This window comes from Typha latifolia, chromosome 2 (genome assembly GCF_019914945.1).
Source record: "Typha latifolia isolate L0001 chromosome 2, TyphaL0001v2, whole genome shotgun sequence".
NCBI lineage: Eukaryota > Viridiplantae > Streptophyta > Magnoliopsida > Poales > Typhaceae > Typha > Typha latifolia.
Window position 1 is genome coordinate 5,435,188 of NC_133087.1, and position 21,580 is coordinate 5,456,767.

At 37.8% G+C, this 21,580-nt stretch overlaps 2 protein-coding genes across 3 annotated transcripts; both read right to left on the bottom strand.

The window, feature by feature from the left end:
• Nucleotides 1-1,591: 1,591 nt before the first annotated feature.
• On the bottom strand, nt 1,592-10,574 carry LOC140781770 (serine/threonine-protein phosphatase PP1). 2 transcript variants are annotated; one of them, XM_073127963.1, is made up of 4 exons: nt 10,116-10,574; nt 6,817-7,376; nt 6,299-6,511; nt 1,592-1,908 (listed from the first exon to the last, which is right to left on the bottom strand). In XM_073127963.1, the coding sequence occupies exons 1-4, from the start codon at nt 10,297-10,299 to the stop codon at nt 1,894-1,896; spliced, it is 972 nt and encodes a 323-aa protein (XP_072984064.1). In that variant the 5' UTR covers nt 10,300-10,574; the 3' UTR covers nt 1,592-1,893. The 2 variants fall into 2 exon arrangements, with proteins under 2 accessions (XP_072984064.1, XP_072984065.1); XM_073127964.1 differs by having other exon boundaries at nt 6,817-7,373; nt 10,116-10,503.
• Nucleotides 10,575-15,734: 5,160 nt separating this feature from the next.
• Nucleotides 15,735-17,407, bottom strand: LOC140782860 (UDP-glycosyltransferase 88B1-like). Its single transcript, XM_073129690.1, has one exon. It carries the CDS (start codon nt 17,353-17,355, stop codon nt 15,892-15,894), a length of 1,464 nt encoding a protein of 487 aa, XP_072985791.1. The 5' UTR covers nt 17,356-17,407; the 3' UTR covers nt 15,735-15,891.
• Between the last annotated feature and the right edge of the window lie 4,173 nt (nt 17,408-21,580).

The window sequence follows — 21,580 nt, forward strand, 5'->3', positions numbered from 1 at the left end:
AGGATACTGATGGAGGAGGAAGCCGACAAAGAGGAGGAGGCGACGGCTTACCGATAGAGGAGGGGGTTGATGGAGTGGAGGAAGAAGAGGAGGTGGACGTTGAGCCCAACACCAATAGAGGAGGAGGTCACCAAAAAAGGCCAGAGGAGATGGTCGATAGAGGAGGAAGTTGATGGAGAGGATGAGGTGTCAGGCGGCTTGCCGATGGAGGCTGACATAGAAGGAGGAGGTGGTGGTGGCTTGCCAATGGAGGCCGATGGAGAGGAGAAAGTGGTGGCGACTTGCCGACAAAGGCCAACAGAGAGAAGGAGGTGGCAAGGGTTTGCTGACGGAGGCCAACGGAGAAGAGGCTGGATGGGTGAGGGTGGGCTAAGGGCAGGGTGATGGGTGAGGGATTAAGGGTGGAGCGATCGGTTGGGGTGAGGGCTATGGGTGATGGACAGGGGTGATGATCCATGTACCCTTTCATGAGGGTGGTGTATGTAGACCCTCGAGTTAGGAACATAGTGTCTATCGATATCGAGCCAAGCGGCTCCCGGTTTAGGGTGCTATTAATTTCGAGTTGGTTTCAACGGCTCGAATTGGCTTGACTCCAATTGAGCTGAACTCAAACTCCGAGCCGAGCTTGAACCAAGCTCGAGCTGTTCGTCAAGCTTGACTGCCGATGATGAGATGACTTTTAAATAATATTTTGGATATTTTATTTTTTAAAATTAATTAAATATTCTATATGCAGTCCACCGTTGAGTTAAATTGCACTCATTATGATTTTGAGACGTCAAACTCAAAACATAGCAGTCAAACGATAATTACCTATAAAGTATAATATCAACAATAATAAAGTCAAAATGTAGAATATTTTTAATTAATTTTCCTTCTTTTTAGGATGGGATAAAAGCAAACTGATGGCAAAATATTTTGACTTTAAAAGTTAAATACAGTGTTCCAATAATAAATATCCACAAGTATAAAACATTTAAAATAATAACAAAATATAAATATAAAGTATTTAATAAATTCTCTCTTCCTTTCCTAATTACCAATGAGAAATTGGTAATAAGTTCGTACACTTTAAGCTTGATAAGAAGTCAATCATTCACGATGCAAGAAGTAGGGGTGTCATCCTTAATCCAGCCGAGCTCAATTCAACTCATTTTCACTGAGCTTAATCGAGCCGAGCTACAACCAGCTTGATTGTTTTGACAGCCCTGGCAAGAAGCAGTCCATGGGCCCATGGCTCGGCTCATTTCGCCATTTTCCCATCCATGGCAATTAGCTTGACGCGATGGTACGTCTCTCCAAAATCCCAATCAGGACAGTAACAGTTCCCTAAAGTCAATTTACTATGCTACAGAAGTACAAATAAACTTACACACGCAAGATTTTACCAAAAGAAAGAGGAAAAAAATTATATATATATATATATATATATATATATATATAAAGAGAAAAAATTGTACTTTAGTACATAGAGGTTAATTAATTATTTAATTGGGTCTGCAACACATAAATTAGAGCAAATTAGGTTTATACCTCTCTGGAACAGTGGAGCTACTAATAGAGTGATAAGTCTTAACATACGACTAGTAAGTGAAACTTGAAACCTTAACTGATAGATTGTGCTGGATTACCAAAACCTACAAACTTTTATATGAACCAATATAAACACAGTATCATTAGCGAAAGAAAAAAAAAAGATCATCTGACTTCCAGAATAACTTTACAAATTCTGGCCATAGCTTCAGATTGTTGGCCAAATAGAGAAAAAAACACCAACCCCTCCCAGTTATTTTGAATCGCATGACCAAGGACAAATATGCCCGATAGCTGAACCTTGATTCCACCAACTCATGAAGAGATCCCAGAGATGCTGTCACCTCGTTCACCTTCTTGTTAACCTTTCCCACCCTAATGAAGTTAAAATTATGAAATCAGCACGATCCCCACATGTTATACACATGCAGCACAACTTAAGATTCCAGAACCAACTTCCAAATGTGTAACATATTAACCAGAGAAAAAGGAAGGCGAGAGAGAGAGATCCGAAGTAAAAACAAAAGGAAAGGTAAAAACACAAGAAAAAAAAATTACACTTAAACTCTTTAAACTATTGCCTATTTTCACTATACCATCTCATTTATTTTTTATCCCACATTGACTCTCTTAGCTATGAATAAATTTTCAAAGTCTATTAAAATTTTCTATTAAAAGATGAGATAATTCCGCTTAGACCTTAAACTTACACTTTTTTACACATACTCCCTAAACATTTTAATTACCACACCTCCTAAACTAAAAAAGTTATTCGCATATACCTCTTTAAACTGAAAAAGAAAATAACTGTATAGATCTCTAAACTTAAAAACTTTTTCGATCAATGGGTGTATGTGGTAAAAAAATATCAAAAAAAATATACAAAAAATGATAATAATTCGTAAGGTCTAAATAAAATTATCCTCAAAAGATATCACGTGTTTATTCCCTCTAGAGACTATTTTACTATTATTTTAGATGAAAGAAAGAAAAGTTTAGGATAAGATGACTGCAATATTTTTCCATTAACACCATCAGATGGTGAGAAACATTAGATAGTTGAGAAGGTCGAATTATCACAAAAATAAAATAAAAGAATCTATATGAAAATATAGCTATAGTTAAGGATCTAGGTGTTAGCCTGTTAGGTGTCATTGATCCAAAAGATAACTATAAAGGGCGACTTGTGTAAGTATCAAAATTCAAAAGAATCTCTTAGCAGCTCGTGGAAATAAATGACAATCCACACTTAGAGAAAGTACTCTGTTCCTAATAAAAATAAAAGAATCTATATGAAAATAAGCTATAGTTAAAGGTCTAGGTGTTAGGTATTATCGATCCAAAAGATAACTCTAAAGGACAGCTTGTGGAAGTATCGAAAAGAATCTCTTAGCAGCTCATGGAAATAAATGACAATCTACACTTCTTTAAAGACCAATCACCCAGGAAGGAATAAATGAATAAAACTTAATGTACATCCATTTATGAGATGGCACAATTAAGTAACAGCTCCAGGTCATGTCTGCAACTCGATAACTTTCCAAATTTTGACACATTTAATGGAAAATAACTAGTTGGAATTTGAATAATTATACATAGCAACCGAACCCTGTACAAGCCATTGTTTAAAGTAATATGGATGACATGGAGTATATTACTTAGCATCTAGTAAGAGCTCATCAAGAGCCTAAAAGCTTGTTCCAAGAGAAGAAGCTAAAAAGACAAGGATGACGCAAAAGCAACAAGAGAAGAGAAAATGCATGAAGAAGCAAGGAATCTAATAAACTTAGAAGCACCTACAACCTATTTATATGGTAAATTCTGTAATTCAAGAAAGCATGCACAATTTTGAACTATCAATTATAGAAATCAGACGATACTCTAATGTGAAACAAGATCGTTAGAATTCTGAAAACGATAATGGTTAGAAAGAGAAAAAGAATGTGATTTCACATCTTCATTCTCAACCTAGGTTTCACACCTAAAACTCACATTGGAGATAAATCTCAAAAAAAAAATTAATTTCTTCGTTAACCCCGATTGAGTAAAAAAATAACATGTATCCTATATATAGACCTTACAAATGACCATATGCAAATAACACTCTGAAGAATTACAAATATATATATATATATATATATATATATAACCCTAAACACCATAAAAGCAAATATAATAATTGACTTAATATTAATTTTTTAAAGGATGAATTGCACGGATACATGTGCCTATGTAATATGTCATTGATGTCCGCATCATTCACCCTGAGTGGGAGAGAATTTGACTCTGTCAAGTGTGTCCTCTACAGTATTCATATTGCTCCAGGTCCTACGATTTTCGACACTCCAAGTCACTTCGTTCAAGCTAAATATCATCAGATCCAGAAATATGTTTCACACCTCCACCCTCAAACAAGAGTTTCACGCTCAAGTTTTTTCTGATGATAAGATTTGTCCTTAATAACTTTGAGCAATGAACTAAGACTTTCCTCGTACTACTTTAGCCTGTCGAGCTCTTATCATTCCAAGTCACTTCACTCAAGTCAAGTATCATCATGCTTACGGATAGATTTCACACCCCCACCTTCAAGCTAGGGTTTCACAATCAAGTCATCTGATGCGTAGAAGTTTTAGAAAGGGCACCGATCATAAGGATAAGAGAAGAAGTCAATGGAGATGCAATAGGTTAGGGATTGGCGACTATAAGCAAACGACAATAGGTAGTGGAGTTCTGAGAATATAGCATTGGCAGTGGTGGAGAGCGACTCTAGCAATGTCACCATCGATAAAGAGTGACACTAGTGGTGACAGCGGCAACAACATCCTAGCTATGGAGAGTCTGATGAAGGAAGAAATTGGGCTAGGGATAAGGTAGGTTTAGATATGTTGAAGTCGAAGTTGACTTAAGGCTAAGAAGTGGGAATGGGTTGAGTTAAGGCTAATTAGTTGGATTAGGTTGGGTGCTAATAGATTTGAAGATTGAGTGTTGGTAAGTTGAATTAGTTTGGGTTTAAATTAGGCTTAGGTTCAGGTGAGTTTGAGTTTAATAAATTGGAGAATGTGAGGAAATTTTGATATTTTGAAGGAAGTGAAAATTCAAAATGTTGGTAGATATCGTAAGAAAGAAAAGACATTTTGATATTTTCATGAGAAAATTTAAAATTCAAATTTTGGGACAAGCTTGGGTAGTCTTTGGATAGTTAGGATTTGTTAGGGGGTTAGAAAAAAAAATTCATTGTAATACCAAGGAAAGGATAATCCGTTATGAAAATTCAAATTTCAAAATTCATGAAATTCAAGAATTCAAAATTTTTAAATTCACAAAATTTGAAACTTCGAAATACACGAATTTCAAAATTTTGAAATATCAAAATTCTCAAAAATTTTTGAAATTTGTTTCTTTTTTGTTGCCCACCTATGGTAGAGAAAAAGATTGATTTACATAATGATGAATTATTGGATGATGCACGAACACACCACATCTGGCCGGATTTTGCTTCGCAACTTCGTAGTGATTACTAGTTCTTTTTGTTCGTCCACAATGGTGATCTCATGCAAATGCAGTAAAGTTCGTGACAATCTGGAAGGCGGGCTATCTATACCCAGTGGAAATAGTGAAAAGTTAAGGAAGATGGATGACATGAGTAAATTAATAATGGGCAACTAAAAGAGAAAAGGTGGTTTGGAGAAGATTTGAATCCTAAAATAACAATTGCTTTGATACCAAAATGTATCAAAAATAATGTGAAACAACAGATCATTAGAATTCTAAGAAAAAAATGAATGAGATTTCACACCTCCATTCTCAACTAGGTTTCACACCCAAAACTCACATTAAGGATAAATCTCAAAAAAATTCGTTTCTTGATTAACTCTGATTGAGTAAAAAGATGACATATATATACACAATAAGCAAATAACACCCTAGACAAATGCAAAAGAACAAATATAACCCTAAACATCATAAATAACAAATCTATAATAAAGATGATTGATATAAGACTAATTTTTTAAAAAAGGAACTACATTAATAGATATGCCCGTGTAATATGTTATTGATGTCTGCATCATACTCAACAATACAGAATAAGATATTTGGTAATGGACGTGCAAAAACCAAAAAGTAATAATAGCATAAGCTGGAATAGATATGGGATCTCTAAGGTGCCATTAGATAGCAATTTTGTCTTATGAGTAAGAAATCCACTTGTTGCATCACAAAAATAAGGCTCTTTATCATCACTAGACTCTAGAAAAGAGAATCAATTTCATATATTTGATCCATCAATTAGCGTCAACGCATTCAAATTGTTATGAAACTCAAATTCTCTCAAATACTTTTCAAATGCTATGTTTCAAATTTCACAAATAGTTGATCAGCATTACAAGATTATTTACTTTACAAGATTAAGAAACACAAAACTGTAATTCAGCAAATAAGCAAGGTGCATTTGATCACAAGAGAGAAATGGTCATGAACATGAAATAAACTCACATTAGACGATTGGAAGAAAGATCTAAAAAGTAAAATGGAAGATGCATTTTCATCTCCACAAGAAGAAAAGCATAAGGATTCCACATTGCAAATAGATATAAAATAACCAATAAATTTTAAAGAAGAATGCAAACAGACTTTTTTTTTCACCCAGTCTCAATTATAACTAACCATCATCATGATGATGCTGTTTTAGCACTTAAAAGTAGATGGATGCTCTAATACCTTACACAGTCTTATATCAGATGAGAAGGGAATGCTAACTTATTACCTTTCTAGGAGGTGTTCCTGGTTTCAATAAATTATTGCCAAATCCCATTTTCCCTTTTTTATCAGATGGTTTGAGAATTTGAAATGAACATGTTAGAGTATCATCTATGCTCATCATGGCACCGGCATTATCAAACTCGCCACAATAGTTAGGGGCAGAAAATATGGTCACCAGCTGTCGCTTAGCAAAAAATTCATAACCATCTTCAACAACCTGTCCAAAAAGGTCATCCATGAATCACTGATATAGATATCATATTGTTAGAAATAAATGAAATAAACTAATATTCATTCATGTCTCATGAATGACATTTTAATAAATAGGAACAAAAGCACCAGACCTATCAATTTCTTAATCACACTGTAAGATGCTAATATAGAGGGCGACTTGATACAGCCAGCAGAGTCATTATCTCAAGGAAAGAGTAGGTCATTGTATAACCACATCATCATGTTAAAATCATTTTACTAGAAGGTTCAATTGTGCAGAAACAAATAATGAAGAATGTTATGAAGAACCTGGTGAGCTCTGCAGATGAGGTCTAAGTCATGCTTCTGAAGGAACTCAGCGACTTTGTCAGCTCCAAAGGTAAAAGAAACGCCTCTATCATTTTCACCCCATCCATCAATATCTTTATCAGGGTCTGACCATAGCAGATCACAAAGCAGACCTTGATCAGGAACATCCATAGGACGAGCAATATTCCGTATCTGATCCAAGTTCTTCAAATCTGGAGATAGCCCCCCATGCATGCAAAGGATCTTTTCATCAATAAGTGCAGCCACAGGAAGGCAGTTAAAACAATCTGTGAAAACCTTCCACAGGCGAACACTAAACCTCCTCTTGCACTCATCGTAGAACCCATAGATACGATTGATGGAAGCACATTCATGGTTGCCTCTCAGAAGAAAGAAGTTTTCTGGGTACTTTATCTTATATGCAAGGAGAAGGCATATGGTTTCTATGCTTTGCTTACCACGATCAACATAATCCCCAAGGAACAAATAGTTAGCTTCTGGTGGGAATCCACCATATTCAAATAAGCGAAGAAGATCCGAATACTGGCCATGAATATCTCCTGTATCAAAAAAGATAAGGTCACATACACTCCATGCTCCACTAGACATTATACCAACAAAGGCATAATATGGTTCCCGAGAGAGAGAGACGTGCACCAATATGAATGCCAGAGGAAATTTTGGAAAATTTCTTCTCTAAAACAGTTCTTACATGCATTGGGATTGAAGTGCAAATTTCTTGGTTCAAATATAGAGACCTCCATACTAAGCTCCTTATTTTGAGTGTCAAAAGCCCTAGAATTACCTATCCACTTTCTTTGCATCAGCAAATAAGAAAATAAATTCTCTCTATGTATAATATATCATACAATATAATGCCAATAAGTGGACAATGTGACTTTTAGGACCAAGAAAATTTACATATGCCTACTAATGGACATCAATGAAATTGATCATTAAATGTCATCAGGGGAGCAGCATAGGAAAAAAAATTTAAAGAAAAAACAAAGTTTGGATATGAGAAGAACATTTGTGAGCTGTCAATTTTATGCTACATTATAGTGAAAATAACTTTAGAATCAATTTAAGGGTTTAAGTTTACAATAGTAACGAGTAATAGCTAGATTACCTTTTTGCCCCAATTGTAGACCCTTCTATTAGTTGATGAAGAGAGACAATGTAAATGTACTGAGAGAGAATTGGCCGTTCGGCATCCATTCCCGTGAATGGCCTAAAATGTCTCTGTCGGATTGTTGGGTTTTAGGGATTTTGGTTGTAAATGTAAAATTTAAATTTGTTTTCATGAGTTTAGTTGATGCTTTGGCTATTCATTATCTTCTAGACCTTTCTTCTTCTCTAGTCTTCTACCCTCAATAGTTACACTTCCCATTAAATCTTAAAGCAGCAATAAACTTCTCCTTCTCACAGTGTCCTAAAATCTAGAATAATCAGCATCTTATCAATTTACTGCAGTACACCACCTGACAGTACCCCGGAAAAGTGACATTCACCAATGTACTTGTGTATTCTGGAGGATGAAAGCAGAAAGTTTCCCACTTGTGTGCGCAATCATACTTAAAAGGAGAGGTACTGATTGAAATACATACAGAAATAAAGGGTCGAATTACCAACCAAAAAAAATATATTCTTCTTACTAAAAGATCATGATTTGATCAGGCACATTTTGGGAAAAAGGGAATGGTCTTCTTTTATTGATCATAAATAGGTTTATTTGATTAGAACATGGGAACATGGGTAGTAGTGGTGGCAAATAAGAGAGTAAAGTCTTGAAAGACAAAAGAAAAAAAAATTACTTCAAAGGAGCTGCACAAATGTAAATCTGTAATTGTGTATATAGAAAAACCTTCAAAAGAATGGAAGACGAATTGTACATAGAGAAATACATACACATGTTTGTTTCTACTTATAAAACAGCTTATTAGTGCTCAGTTTATACCATTGCAAATCATAGATAGAGCCAGGTATATGTATCTTCATTTATATATTTGTCATATATACACTAATGTATGTTTACTACAAAAATAAGAGTTTGATTGAATATATCATTTGCAGCAAGGCCTTAAATATTGATTTTAGTTATCATTTAGTTATCATTTCAAGCATACCATCAAAAAATAGAGTATTATCCAAAGGCTTTGAGCAGGAACATAAAACCATTTTGCATACAGAACCACTATGCATCTCAAAAACATGATTAGAGAAGAAACCATAAACTGAAATATCCCTCCCTACTTACTGCAATCAAGAGAACTATTGAGAAATACCTAAAATTAATATGAGAGTAACACCTAGCAAATAGAGTTAATTACATTTTGACCCCCTCAACTATATTATTTTCACCCCCTCAAGAAAAAAATGGACAAATATATCCCAAGAACTATCTAAATGTATCACTATACCCCCCGCAGACAATATTTCATTAGAAATCTCGATAGAAATAATCTTAAAAATTTACCTAACTCAATAGATAGACGAAAATGCCCTTATAGAATCTTCTTTCAATATCTCCATCTTCTCTTTTAATAGCCTCTACAGTAACTTCTCCAAATATCAAACTCTAAGCCAATCTTCTCTAATTTACCAATCTTCTCTAATTCCTTTAAAATCCACTCCTAGGAGAAGGGATGAGAAAGTAAAGACAATTTTTACCATCTAATTAGTTACTTATAATCTTTTAATATTTTCTATCAAAATGTCTAATGGAGGAAATATAGTGATACAATTAGATAATTCAGGGGTGTATGCACTTTTTTATTGACGGGTGAAACTGATACATTCTTGAAGAGGTGAAAGTGATACAGAGTGATAATTGTCCCGGGGTCAAAATGTAATTGACCCTAGAAAATATTGTTAAACATTAGAGACATTCGAAGAACCAGATGGTAATTGAGTTCCTCATCAAGATTAACTTGCCCGTATTGTTGCCTCAACATACTACTGTGCAAAGATCATTTCGTAGAAGGTTAACACGTCGCAGGACCAACGAACTAGTAACAAAGACTTGCAACTTAATCCATATCATTAGAAAAATACACCCCAAAAGTAATATAACAGAGCGTCAAAAATAAGAAAACAAATTACTGAAGATGAACTTTCACAAACCCGACAAAAGATGATAACATAAACATAATGATAGCACTTACTGAGTAGTAGCCAAACACCTAAACCCAGGTCAAAATCCTACTTCTTCAATCGAGAACGCTTCTTGAATTAAAACACAAATTGTGACAAAACGGCAAGAAAAAAAATAGAAATATCGAATGTTATCTAATTCTTACCACAGATCTTGATCGGGGCTTCGAGCTCCAATAGATTTGGCTGATTGAGGAAGATCTCCTTTGACGTGGCGCACAGCTGCCGGATCTCGTCGTCCTTGAGCTGCACCTGCCTCGTCGTCCTCCCGTTCCTCGCGTTGACGAGCCGCCGGATGATCTCATCCAACGCCTCCTGGTCCATCGTCATCTCTAAAACCCAAACCCTAACCCTAGCTCTCCTCTCCGACGATCAAAGAGAAGAAAGAAAACGAGACCGGAGAAAAAGGAGCGGATGATAAGTGCACTCCTCTTTTTTTATTCTCCGATAAGTGGTCCAAATGGCAAGAGAAGAGTAGTGGAGGTGTACGCGCGCAGGTTCGGCTCTTAGCCTATGCGCGTTTCTTCCCGCCTTCGTCCGCAGGGAAAATGGAGGAGTGGTGATATCTACGGAGCGGTCATCATCCGGTTGAACCTTGGAGCCCTAAGAGCAGATAGCATGGCACCGGCCCTAAATCCTAATCACAAATTACTCCAGAATTGACACGTGCGAATCCGTCAGAGACACGTGGCAACTTGTCTAACGATGGGGACACTGGGCCACCGGCTGTTGATCTTCCAATAGGAGCCCGATTTTTTTGTTATAATCGGATGAACAGAAAGTAAGCTCACCTTGCTATATTAATTAAGTCTAGCTAAACTTGATACTTCTTCTCCATATCCCATTTATCTTTGATTTTTAGAATGTCCGTCACTAGTGCAGTTTTTCTCTTTCTTCTTTTTTTTTTTTCCCTCTTTTCTCCTCTTTTAAAGAGTATGTGTTATAATATTCTGGACTTTTGCTCATTTTTCATATAAGACTATTTTATTTATTTTTGGGACACTTTTGACCCTTTTAATTATATAAAATCTCTCAAATACTTATTTTTCTAGTTGTCTATTTATTTTTTATTTTTAAAATTATCAAGAGAATATCATACGATCATCTTTAGGCCTCACGAAACTATTTTGCCTACCCTTTCCTTCTCTTAAATTTACTTAATATATCTTATTTTTTTAATTTTAATAAGGAAAAATTACACTTTACCTCCCAATTTTAGCTCAATTTCACAAAACTAAAGGATGTAAATGAACCAAGCCTAGATGAGTCGACTCTAGCTTAGGCTTGGGTCAGCTCAACTCTAGTCGAGTCTGACCTCAAGTCCGAGCTTGATTGGCGGGGGTGAAGATAGTACGATGGTAGCTTGTCGATAGTGGAAGAAGAGGCGACAACAGTTGCAACTTGCTAGTGTTGGAGGAGGAATCAAAAGAGGAGGAGGATGTTGGAGGAAGAGGTTGGGTTTGTTGGATAGAATATTATTAGATGTAGGATTAGATAGAGATAGTAGCCATTGAATCAAAGGACTAATGGTTATAAATATATTTATATATAGTATATAAAAACATATATATATATATATATATATATATATATATATATATATATAATATCTGAGCTAAGCCTAGGTGGGGTGGCTCTAGCTCAAGCTCAACTCAAAATTCAAATTATGTCTTAAAATAAGCTCATGCTCAGCTCAGTTTGAGTCAACCGAGTTGAGCCTGAACTTTAGCCGAACCGAGTCCGTGCCGCTCGTTTATTTGGACATCTCTACACAAAACCCTCAATATACTTTTAACTTAAGCACTTTAACATTAATGTGAATTTGACTAAAGAGCAATAATTATCTTTTTCATCATATTTAATCAAATTAGATGTTTAAATTCTAGAGACAGTGTAGAGGATTAAATAAGCTTTTTGGTGCATCTAAAATAATACAAACTAGATTTTAAATAACAAATATATTGAATAGATGTATGCTTTTCATAATATCTTTATCATTTAAAATTCGATCAGTATTATTTTTAATGTGTTGGAAAGCTTAACAAATCATGTATAATTATATTCAAATTCGACTTGTGTTTATTTAATATAATAAAAAAAAAAATAGTTGCACTTTAGTCAAGACCATATAATGGTTAAATGCTTGAGTTGAATGTGTATCAAGGTTTTGTAGAATTGAGTCAAACCATAGAGGGTAAAATACAATTAACTCTTATAAATAGAACTCACTTTTAATCTAAGAGTACAAGCATAAGATCATATTATCTACATACAATATAACCCCCTTTAAATATATGATTACCGAATGAAAATTTCAATCATCAAATTTATTCGAACAATAGGATTATTAATATAATATGTGTAACACCCGTGTTTTTAAAAAAAAAAAAATTTAGCGCACGCGCCATGTGCGTGCCCTCTAACAGCAGCGCACGTGCTTGGCGCGTGCACTAACTCCTTCCTCCTCCCCCACCTCTCGCAATCAGTTGCGAGAGGTGGGAGAAAAGTGCGCCGAAGTGGAGTTAACTCCACTCCGTTGCCCTCTCCGTCTCTTCTCTATTTAAACTCCACTCCTTCCCCTCGAGTTCCCTTCTTTCGCATTTCCGCTTCCTCGCTCTTCTCTTCTCTCTTTTCTCTTCCGAGCCGCCGAAGTCCCCGTCGCGGATAGCAAGTCACCGGAGTGCCGGCAGCCAACCAAAACCCCCTCATCTCGATCCTCGGGTTAGCCTCTATCCCCTCTTTAGTTTAATTTGAAAATAGCCTAGTTAATAATGTGTAATTAGGAATTTATTTATGTCTGCCTTCACCGGAGAAATTCGCCGGCCGGCGACCTCGGGTCGACAACCCACCGGTCTAGAAAGTTTCCCTCCTTCAACCCCTTGCTGTAGGTACCCAAATTGAGTACCCACGGGGCGCGAGGGAGGCATCCTCGCTCGTCAGCCTCGACTGACTCACCTCTTCACATGGAAAAGGTGGGTACTCGAGACAAGGGCTTCGAGCCTATCTTTCACTGCACTTGAAAGCTCCATGGCCGCCGGCCATGGAGTTCCTCAACTATCACCATCGGCCACATTGACCGATGGTTCAAGTTCACTTGCGATCCAAGTTGACCTCGTCGACTTGGGGAGCCGAGGGTGCTAGGCTGTCGGCGACAGGGATCACCGGCAGCAGCACCACTGTTTTTCTCAGACTTCTTCTTCTCCTATGTTTTTTTTTCTTCTCTAAGAAGGAGAATGAGGAGAAGGGGTGGGGGTGGGGGTTGGGCCAACCCCCACCGCACTCCCATCTGGACTGTGGGGGTGGGCCGCAGCCCACGCCCCCGAGCCTTTTCCTAAGGCCTTGGTGGACTGGGCTCTGGAGCCTAGTCCACCACCTTAGATTCTGGTGGGCTGCGATAGGTCCACAGCCCACCTCGTCACCTCTTTGGATTGGGCTCTGGAGCCCAGTCCACCATCTTGGGTCTTGTGAGCTGCGGTAAGCCCGCAGCCCACCAACTCACCTTGCTGGATTGGGCTCTTGAGTCCAGTCCAGCACATCTTAGAATTTGGTGGGCTGCAGTAGGCCTACAGCCCACCTCCTCACTCTGGTGGACTGGACTCTTGAGCCCAGGCCACTACCTCTAGTCTTGTGGGCTGCAGGTAGGTCAGCAGCCCACTCTCTCTCACTTAAGCATACTGGGCCTTGAGCCCAGCCCAACCTTTAACCCTAGACTAATTTATTATTAGTATGTTATTTTTTTAAGAAAAAAATTCTGTTAGCTACATAAATGGTAATTAATTAAATTTTTCTCAACCATATTATTAATAAAATTAGGATTTATACATAATTAAATTAGACATTTGAATTTATTAGTCTTTTCATTTATCTTCGACACTTACATTGTAAACGACTCTAAATGATCATTATTTTTTTTAAATTAAGACAAATAATATCTCGGACCTAGAAAAATCAAACTTAAATTCATACAACAAGATAATTAGTTTATAAGTCCATTAATCTTATGTTTATTTTATTTATAAATTATTATATCCATTATTGTGCGGGAATGATCTCGATAATCAAGAAGAGCCGACTGATTATGGGAGTAAGACGGATTCGAGAAATATCTCAGGCGAGTAGAATTCTATAATAGTCTACGAAAATGCATACTTATGTCATTTCTTATCTATTTTAATCTAATATCGTTTATTACTTGTAAAAAAATTACATGATATTTTATACTTGCATTTAATTACGTGTCAATTCTTACTTGCATTATTTAACAATTATCGCACATGTACGATAGACTCTATGCTTGTTATAATACCGGTTATTTGATGATTATGTTAAATGAATAATAGAGGTCATGGCACCACGTGCACGTATCATTGTTAGTCAAGTCTCAACTAGGCAGTGCCCCTTTCACTCGCTCAACTAGGGGTTAAGGGTAGAGTGTAGTATATATTATTATATTAGCGGTCTACACTTGAGGTCGTTAGCTGGTGGAGCATTCAGGTGATTACACTGCCCTAGTTGGATGCTAGTCTAGTATGATATTAGAAAAGATGATTGAGAGGTAGGGATTGTAGTCCTAGCGGGACCCGAGGACGCAAGGTCAGGGCGTCTATCGAGCTATGTGCTCTTAACCGCCGTATGTGATGATTTTGCTCTGAGCGATGATTACTAGAGCAGTGATGATGGGCCTACGACTGAGGTCCTTAGTCTGATGGCCACAGACAACCGGTCATATGCAGTGTCGCCAGACATGTATGGGCAATATTATCGCTAGATGACTAGTCCCCCTCGATTTTATGGTACTTTGTGAGATATGTATTTGTGACTCAGTTTCTGTGTGAATTTCTATGTAATTGAAACTATAGTGATGAAAGTTATTAAAAGTCATAATGTACACTTTCCTTGACATGTTACGGGTTTGCATTTTTATTTATCATGTAAAATTCTTAGATTACTATTGGATTTTACTTGCTGGGCCTCGTGCTCACCGCCATTTTAGTGGAAATGTTTTAGAGATGATTATGGAGGATGCGAATATCGAGGAGTAGCATATTCATTCCTCTATTTTAGTATTTGCTTATTCTATTATTTGTAGTTGGACTTGCCCTACGAGGGTATTTATGTTTTAAAACTTGTGTTGGACTTGTATTCTTAGAGGCTTGTTGAGGCCTGTGACATTGTAACTTTGGATTATTTGTTGATTTATTATGGTATTTCTAGACTTATCCAAATACTTTGTGAAATCATTTCACTGACGGGTCTCATGAGAATCACGTGGAATTTTTTCGCGTGAGGAACATGTGATTTTTGGAACTAGGTGTTTCAGTACGAGGATTACAATAATTTGTATTTCACTATTAAGTTTGAATAAAAAGAATTAATAATTTTACGTTAGTCTAAATCATAGGAGAGCAAAGCTATACAGATAAAATTTATATAGATAATTCAGTTTGAGGCATAACTATTTAGAATAATTTAGAGTATGTTTCTATATGATATGGTGGATTATTTAGTGGACAACTTAGTTTCACAGAGAAAGACAGCAGCCTGAGAGAGAGATCATTGAGATGTTAACATGTTCAACTTCCCCTTTTCCTAGTTAAATATATTTTATATTCATATACTTTTAATCAAAATTATTGTATTCATTTGAACTTAGTCATAAAATATATAGAGAGAGATACAGTGATATAAAATAACATTCAAAAGTGGTAAATGCTATTTTGGTCTAAAGTACTTGGAATAAATACGAGGGATACATATTTGCCATGTATAATCAAACTAACTATTCCAACATTCCATTCTTATTCGTAGTATTAAAAAAAAACAAATCTTATTCTCAGCAAAAGACAAGGAAATGAGGAATAAGAAATGCTTACGAAGTATAAGAAAATTTCACATTAATAAACACAGCTGAGAACATTTCACTTATCCTACTATCCCTTTCCACTTATCAGCTACCTCCTTCAACGCCCTGTACGAGGATCCCCCCTCCTCCATCGCAGCCCTCGCCGCCGATTTCATCCTCGCCGTCTGATGCCTCAACCGTCTCCCCTCCTCCGACTCCATCAGCCATCGGATCTTCCTCTCCACCTCCTCTGCCCCCACCACCGCTCTCTCGTACCCTTCGATCCCCACCCCGATCCCCAACTCCTCCTCCATCACCACCTTATTCATGCGCTGCTCCGCGTACAGCGGCCATGCGACCATCGGCACCCCGGCCCAGATACCCTCCAACACCGAGTTCCATCCCGCGTGCGTCACGAACCCCCCGACCGCCACGTGTCCCAGCACCTCCACCTGCGGGGCCCACGTCTTCAACACCAGGCCCCTCCCCTTCGTCCGCTCCACGAACCCCTCCGGTAAGACCCGGTCGAGGTCCGGCTCGGGCGGCCTGTCGTAGAGCCGGGTGGTGTCGGCCGCCACCCTCACCACCCACAGGAACCGGTGCCCGCTGTTCTCCAACCCGCGCGCGATCTCTCTGATCTGCTCCTCCGTGAACACGCCCAGGCTCCCGAAGCAGAGGAACACGACGCTGCCACATGGCTGGGCGTCCAGCCACTGGACCGACTCGTGCCGGGTCTCACGTTTACCATCGCGTATCACCGGTCCGACGCAATAAACCGGCGGAATCGTCCGGTCCGGGAGGCAACTCCCGGTTCGGATAGCTTCGAGCGCCCTCGGCTCGAGCGACTCGAAGGAGTTGACGAGGATTCCGTCGGCCAAGGGCAAGCGGGAGAAATGGCGGATAAATCCATTATACGCAGAATCCTCGCGGTCCAATAGCGGGAGCAGCATATCCGAGGCAGGGATAGGGGGGAGGCCGGGGAATATGATGGGGGTCTTATCCATGTCCTTGAAGCTGGATGAGATTCGGGCGTGGAGGATAGGGAAGTGGAGGAAGGAGGCGAGGGCGGAGGCGTTGGAGGTGTAGAAGAAGTAGGAGGGGATGGAGAGCTGCTCGGCGACGTCGAGGGCGTCGGTGCAGAAGAAGTCGAGGATAAGTGCGCGGATAGGGGAGGATGATGAAGCGGATAAGTTTTTAAGAGTGGATAGGAGGTTGGGGTTGGATAAGCGGAGGAGGTCGAAGGCGAGGGCCTCGTGGTTGGGGGAGTTGTTTGGGGGGAGTTTGGTGATGGAAGGGAGGCGGACGAAGGAGATGGATGGGTTGGAGGAGATGGCTTTGGGGATGAATCCGGCGGTGGCGGCGCCGGTGTGGAAGGGGGGCTCGAGGACGAGGACGACGACGGAGAGGCCGTGGCGGTGGGTTAAGAGGTTGCCGAGCTCCACCATAGAGACAAGGTGGCCCATCCCCGGGGACGGGAAGAGGACCACCGTGGAATTGGTATTAGCCATTGGACATGATTGATTCATTGGTCTTTTTGCTTTCATAGAGATGGAGATGGGCTTTTCTTTTATAGGAATTTCTTGGCGCGCAAAAGTTTCGATTAATTCATTTTCTTTCGCTTAATTTATATTTAATACTTCTACCTACCTTCTTACCAGTACTGGTAGTCATAGATCCAAATTTTATGTTCCACTATCTCGAATAACACGATAAAATTAAGAATTACCCACCATTCGTGATTAAGTTTTATATATTTGGACAGTGAGCATGGAAGTGTCGCGAATCAAGGGAAAATGCATGAAATGATTGCTCTCTCTCTCTTTCTCTCTCAAACGGAAGCAATGACGTTTCCAGAGATGAACTTCTCACTTGGGCCCAAAGTGTCACATTCTTGTATTGGGTGACAAAAAATATTGTATTGACTATTGAATACAATAAATTGGTTGTCACACCAGCATGAAGCATGAGTTTTAATTTGCCAAATTACTGGCACAAGTAGCTATGTTACTATCTTCTCAATTCTCAACTGAGAAAAACTATAGGCAACAAAAAATCTATGAAACAAGAAATATAGTACATACACTAACTCAAATCTCTTAAATTCATAGGAACTCCACTGATATAATCTAATACTAGAATTTCACAGCAACAAATCGTAGGAGAATTTTTAGAAGAAAAAGTAGTCAGAAAAGATAATGCACTATTGAGAGAGGTTCTACCTAATTTGTCACATAATTTCAATTATCAAGTCCAATTTAGAACACCAACTTTTCTCTCTTCGCTCCTCAATTTCTTCATAGTCTATCTAACCATGTTTCTTTTTCCCACCACTCGTAATCCAACAAGTGATAATAGTTACAAACAGAGACTTCAGTTAATCAAAATCAACGCCAACAAGAGTCCTCATTGCATAAAGAAAAGGGGACCAATACATATAAAGAGAGATGGAGAAAAAAAATATAGCTACTATTCATTTGGATCAAGAAATTTACTTGGTCAAACATTGATGTTATAATTTAATTCCATGATAAACTGGCAGATCAGCTAAGCGAGAATTATAGCCCTAATTGCATCTTGTAGGGTTTTTTTTCCAACAACAACTGCTGAGAAAGGCTTCCATGGACAATTTCGGCGTGTTATATATCTATTTATATATTCGATTGATAAAAATTAGATTAATTTTTTTATAAAATAAGTTATAATGAGTTTAAATCATACACATATGATGCTCTAGTAAAAAATATTATTAAATATCAATCCATGATGTTTGTCATAAGCTGGGCTAGTAAGTCTCAACAGATAGACTTCAAGATGTCTTATAAATACTATAGTTGTTAATTAAGATATTTAGGACTATCATATGTCTCATAATTAATACCAGTTTCTTTAATGAGTTATTTCGAAGGCACTTCTGGATGAAAAGACCCTCCTTTTAAGGTGTACAGTAGCTCAGCAACATCAAGAGGTTGAAACTTGGTTCATAGTTATGTGGATTTTGAAGGGCCGTTATTCCTTAAAAGTCAATCTGATAGCCTAAAATGCCAGTTAGGAATATTTTAGAACTATATATTGGGCTTCTTGGCCCATTCCTAACCCAAAATCTCTCGGTCTTGCAATCCCCAATCATTATTTTTTCTTCAAATTTATAAAAATAATTATACTTAGATCTTCTAAATTATTACTTTATATATATATATATATATATATATATATATATATATAGCTCTCTTAAATATTTTTTTTTTGTGACACTCCTAAGTTATTAAAAATGTAGGCGGAAAAGCTAGAAAAGACTAACGTTTAGGGTATATATATAATTTTCAGTTCGTGGGCCAAAAAGGATACTTAAATTTGATCAAGTATCCCAACGTAGGAAATTCCTATATATACTTCAAGACAGCAGATGTATGCATCCTTGCAAGTTCGTCCTTCCGGATGTACACAATTCTCTCACTGCCTCAGTGGCAGCAGCAACAAATTGTTTCATTCTGACACTGAGATCGATAAAATAGTCTCTTCGTGATATGATAATTGACATACAGCACCACTACTGCAGGCATCTTTTGCATCCATCCAGCTTCCATTTGCAATAGCTTGTTAAATGGCTCCACCTGGCTATAACTATGACAATATCAATTTGCATCTCTCGGAACAACTTGTCTTACCAATAGGATTAGATATCCTAATCTCAAAGAAGGTTAGGAATACTGCCTTAAGGCAGTATATATTTAACTACATAAGAAACCTAATCCTAATATGATTGCTCTGGATGCAAGTCCTACTTTAATTCTCCAAGGAGAGTTTAGCAATTTAGTAAGAGATTGGGATTCGGTGCGGTCGGTCGCTTTGATCATGCATGTTTAAATTCTATGATCCTTTTAAAAAAAATTTCGCATAAGTAGAACAGTTATATGTCAACAAGGAGGGTTGACGGGGATCAAGGCGAGATCAATTGTGGATCTCACTGGATCCCAGCCTCTTCTCACTCACAATAGCTGCTGGTCTTATTTTACCCCGTCCACACCTCGCTCCATGCCTAACTACGCCTATCTTGCTTCCAATTTCAGTGTATTGCTTCCAATTCCACCGCGTCGCCTCCAACTCCGCCACCTCGCTTCCAACTCCGCCGGTGGCTTAGATCTACCTTGGTTTTGCCGCGTTGAGGTTGTTTTCTTTTCTAAGATTAATTGCCCTAAGAGGTTGTATCTAAGATGTATTAGGCAGATCCGCTACCCTCCACCACTCCTCATTTGTTTCTTTTCTTTTTCCCTTTACTCTACCCTCCACCACTCCTCATTTGTTTCTTTTCTTTTTCCCTTTACTCTAGGTTCTCGTCATGGTTTTTTAGGATTTCTCAAATGGGATCTTCCAAGTGATTTGTTGTTAAAGTCACTAAACTGTATCACTAATGAGCTTGAATTTTTGTCTGAGTTTACTCCTTATTAAAGTGTTCAGTCTGTCAAGACTCATGTTGTTATTCACGTAGTGTTGTCGGCTGGCCAAGGGGGAGGCTTACTTCTAAAGCGTCTGATCTATCTCTTCTGTATTATTATGCTTAAGTGTTTGCTTAGATGCTTATTTTAATTATTGTTCAATCTGTAATACAGTCAAATATAAGACTTGTCTCTAGGGCTTTTGTCTTATTTTTCCCTCTTTCTCTCTTTGTATCACTTGGTAATTGTTTGTCTAAATTGAATGATACGATCAACTTACAAATTTTCTTTTAAAAAAAATTAGAACCATTTTATATGTGATTGATTTATTGGTTTAACTTAATTAGCAGTAAATAACTTCCTATGGAATAGTACACTACTTGTCAAGAACTACATTAGACTAGTTTGGACTTCCTTTCTCTTCTTAAGAGATTCTCATGCAATAAGTGGACTTTGTTGGATAGATACATGGGGAACATGCATGCCGGCAGCTTGCATGAAAGATGTCATGCTTTCCAGCTCCCATGGAATACTTGCATGTTGTGAGGTGGCAACTAACACTTTCTCTTATTTCTGTTTAAATTTTGCATGTAATATAAGAAATTATTTTGTGTAAATACCAATGAGTAGAATATCCTACATAATAGATGTATAACTAACTACATATATAGTTTAAATAGTTATCATCATCTTATCCATTTCAATGCATTCACCTCAAACGGATCACATAGTTAACCAAAATTTATATGCAGGGTGTTATACGTAAATTCTCCTTCTCCTTCTTCTAAGACCCTATATATATATATAGAGCTAGCTCTTTAAAAAGAGGGAACAATGGAAGTATTCCTTTTATCTATTAGCCATTGGCATATATAGTATGCAAATCTTTCTGATCTGAAGACAAGCAGAGTTCACGTGAGACAGAATACACCAAGACCCGTGAAGGAGAGAGAGAGAGAGAGAGAGAGAGAGAGAGAGACGAGAGAGACGAGACGATCGAGAGAACGTCCAAAGCTCCAACTCCTCCGACATGATCACCTCATATCACCGATCCACCCACCACTCCACGACGAATGACACCTTGGATTATATTATTTTCATCTTATGTCTATCCTTCCTCTTGTTCCTCTTCTTCTTGTTCTTCTCCACATCTAAAAGCTAGCTCTTGTCAGTGCTGTTAATTAGTCTTTGCCTTTTAAGCTTCATGAGTACTTCATGCTGTGATCAAAGCAGCAGCGGTGGCATTTCCAACAGTCACTTATGGAAATGGTTTAACTATATGTGCAGGAACTTTTAATTTAAAGTTAAAAAATACTTGTGTACACCCTATTATATA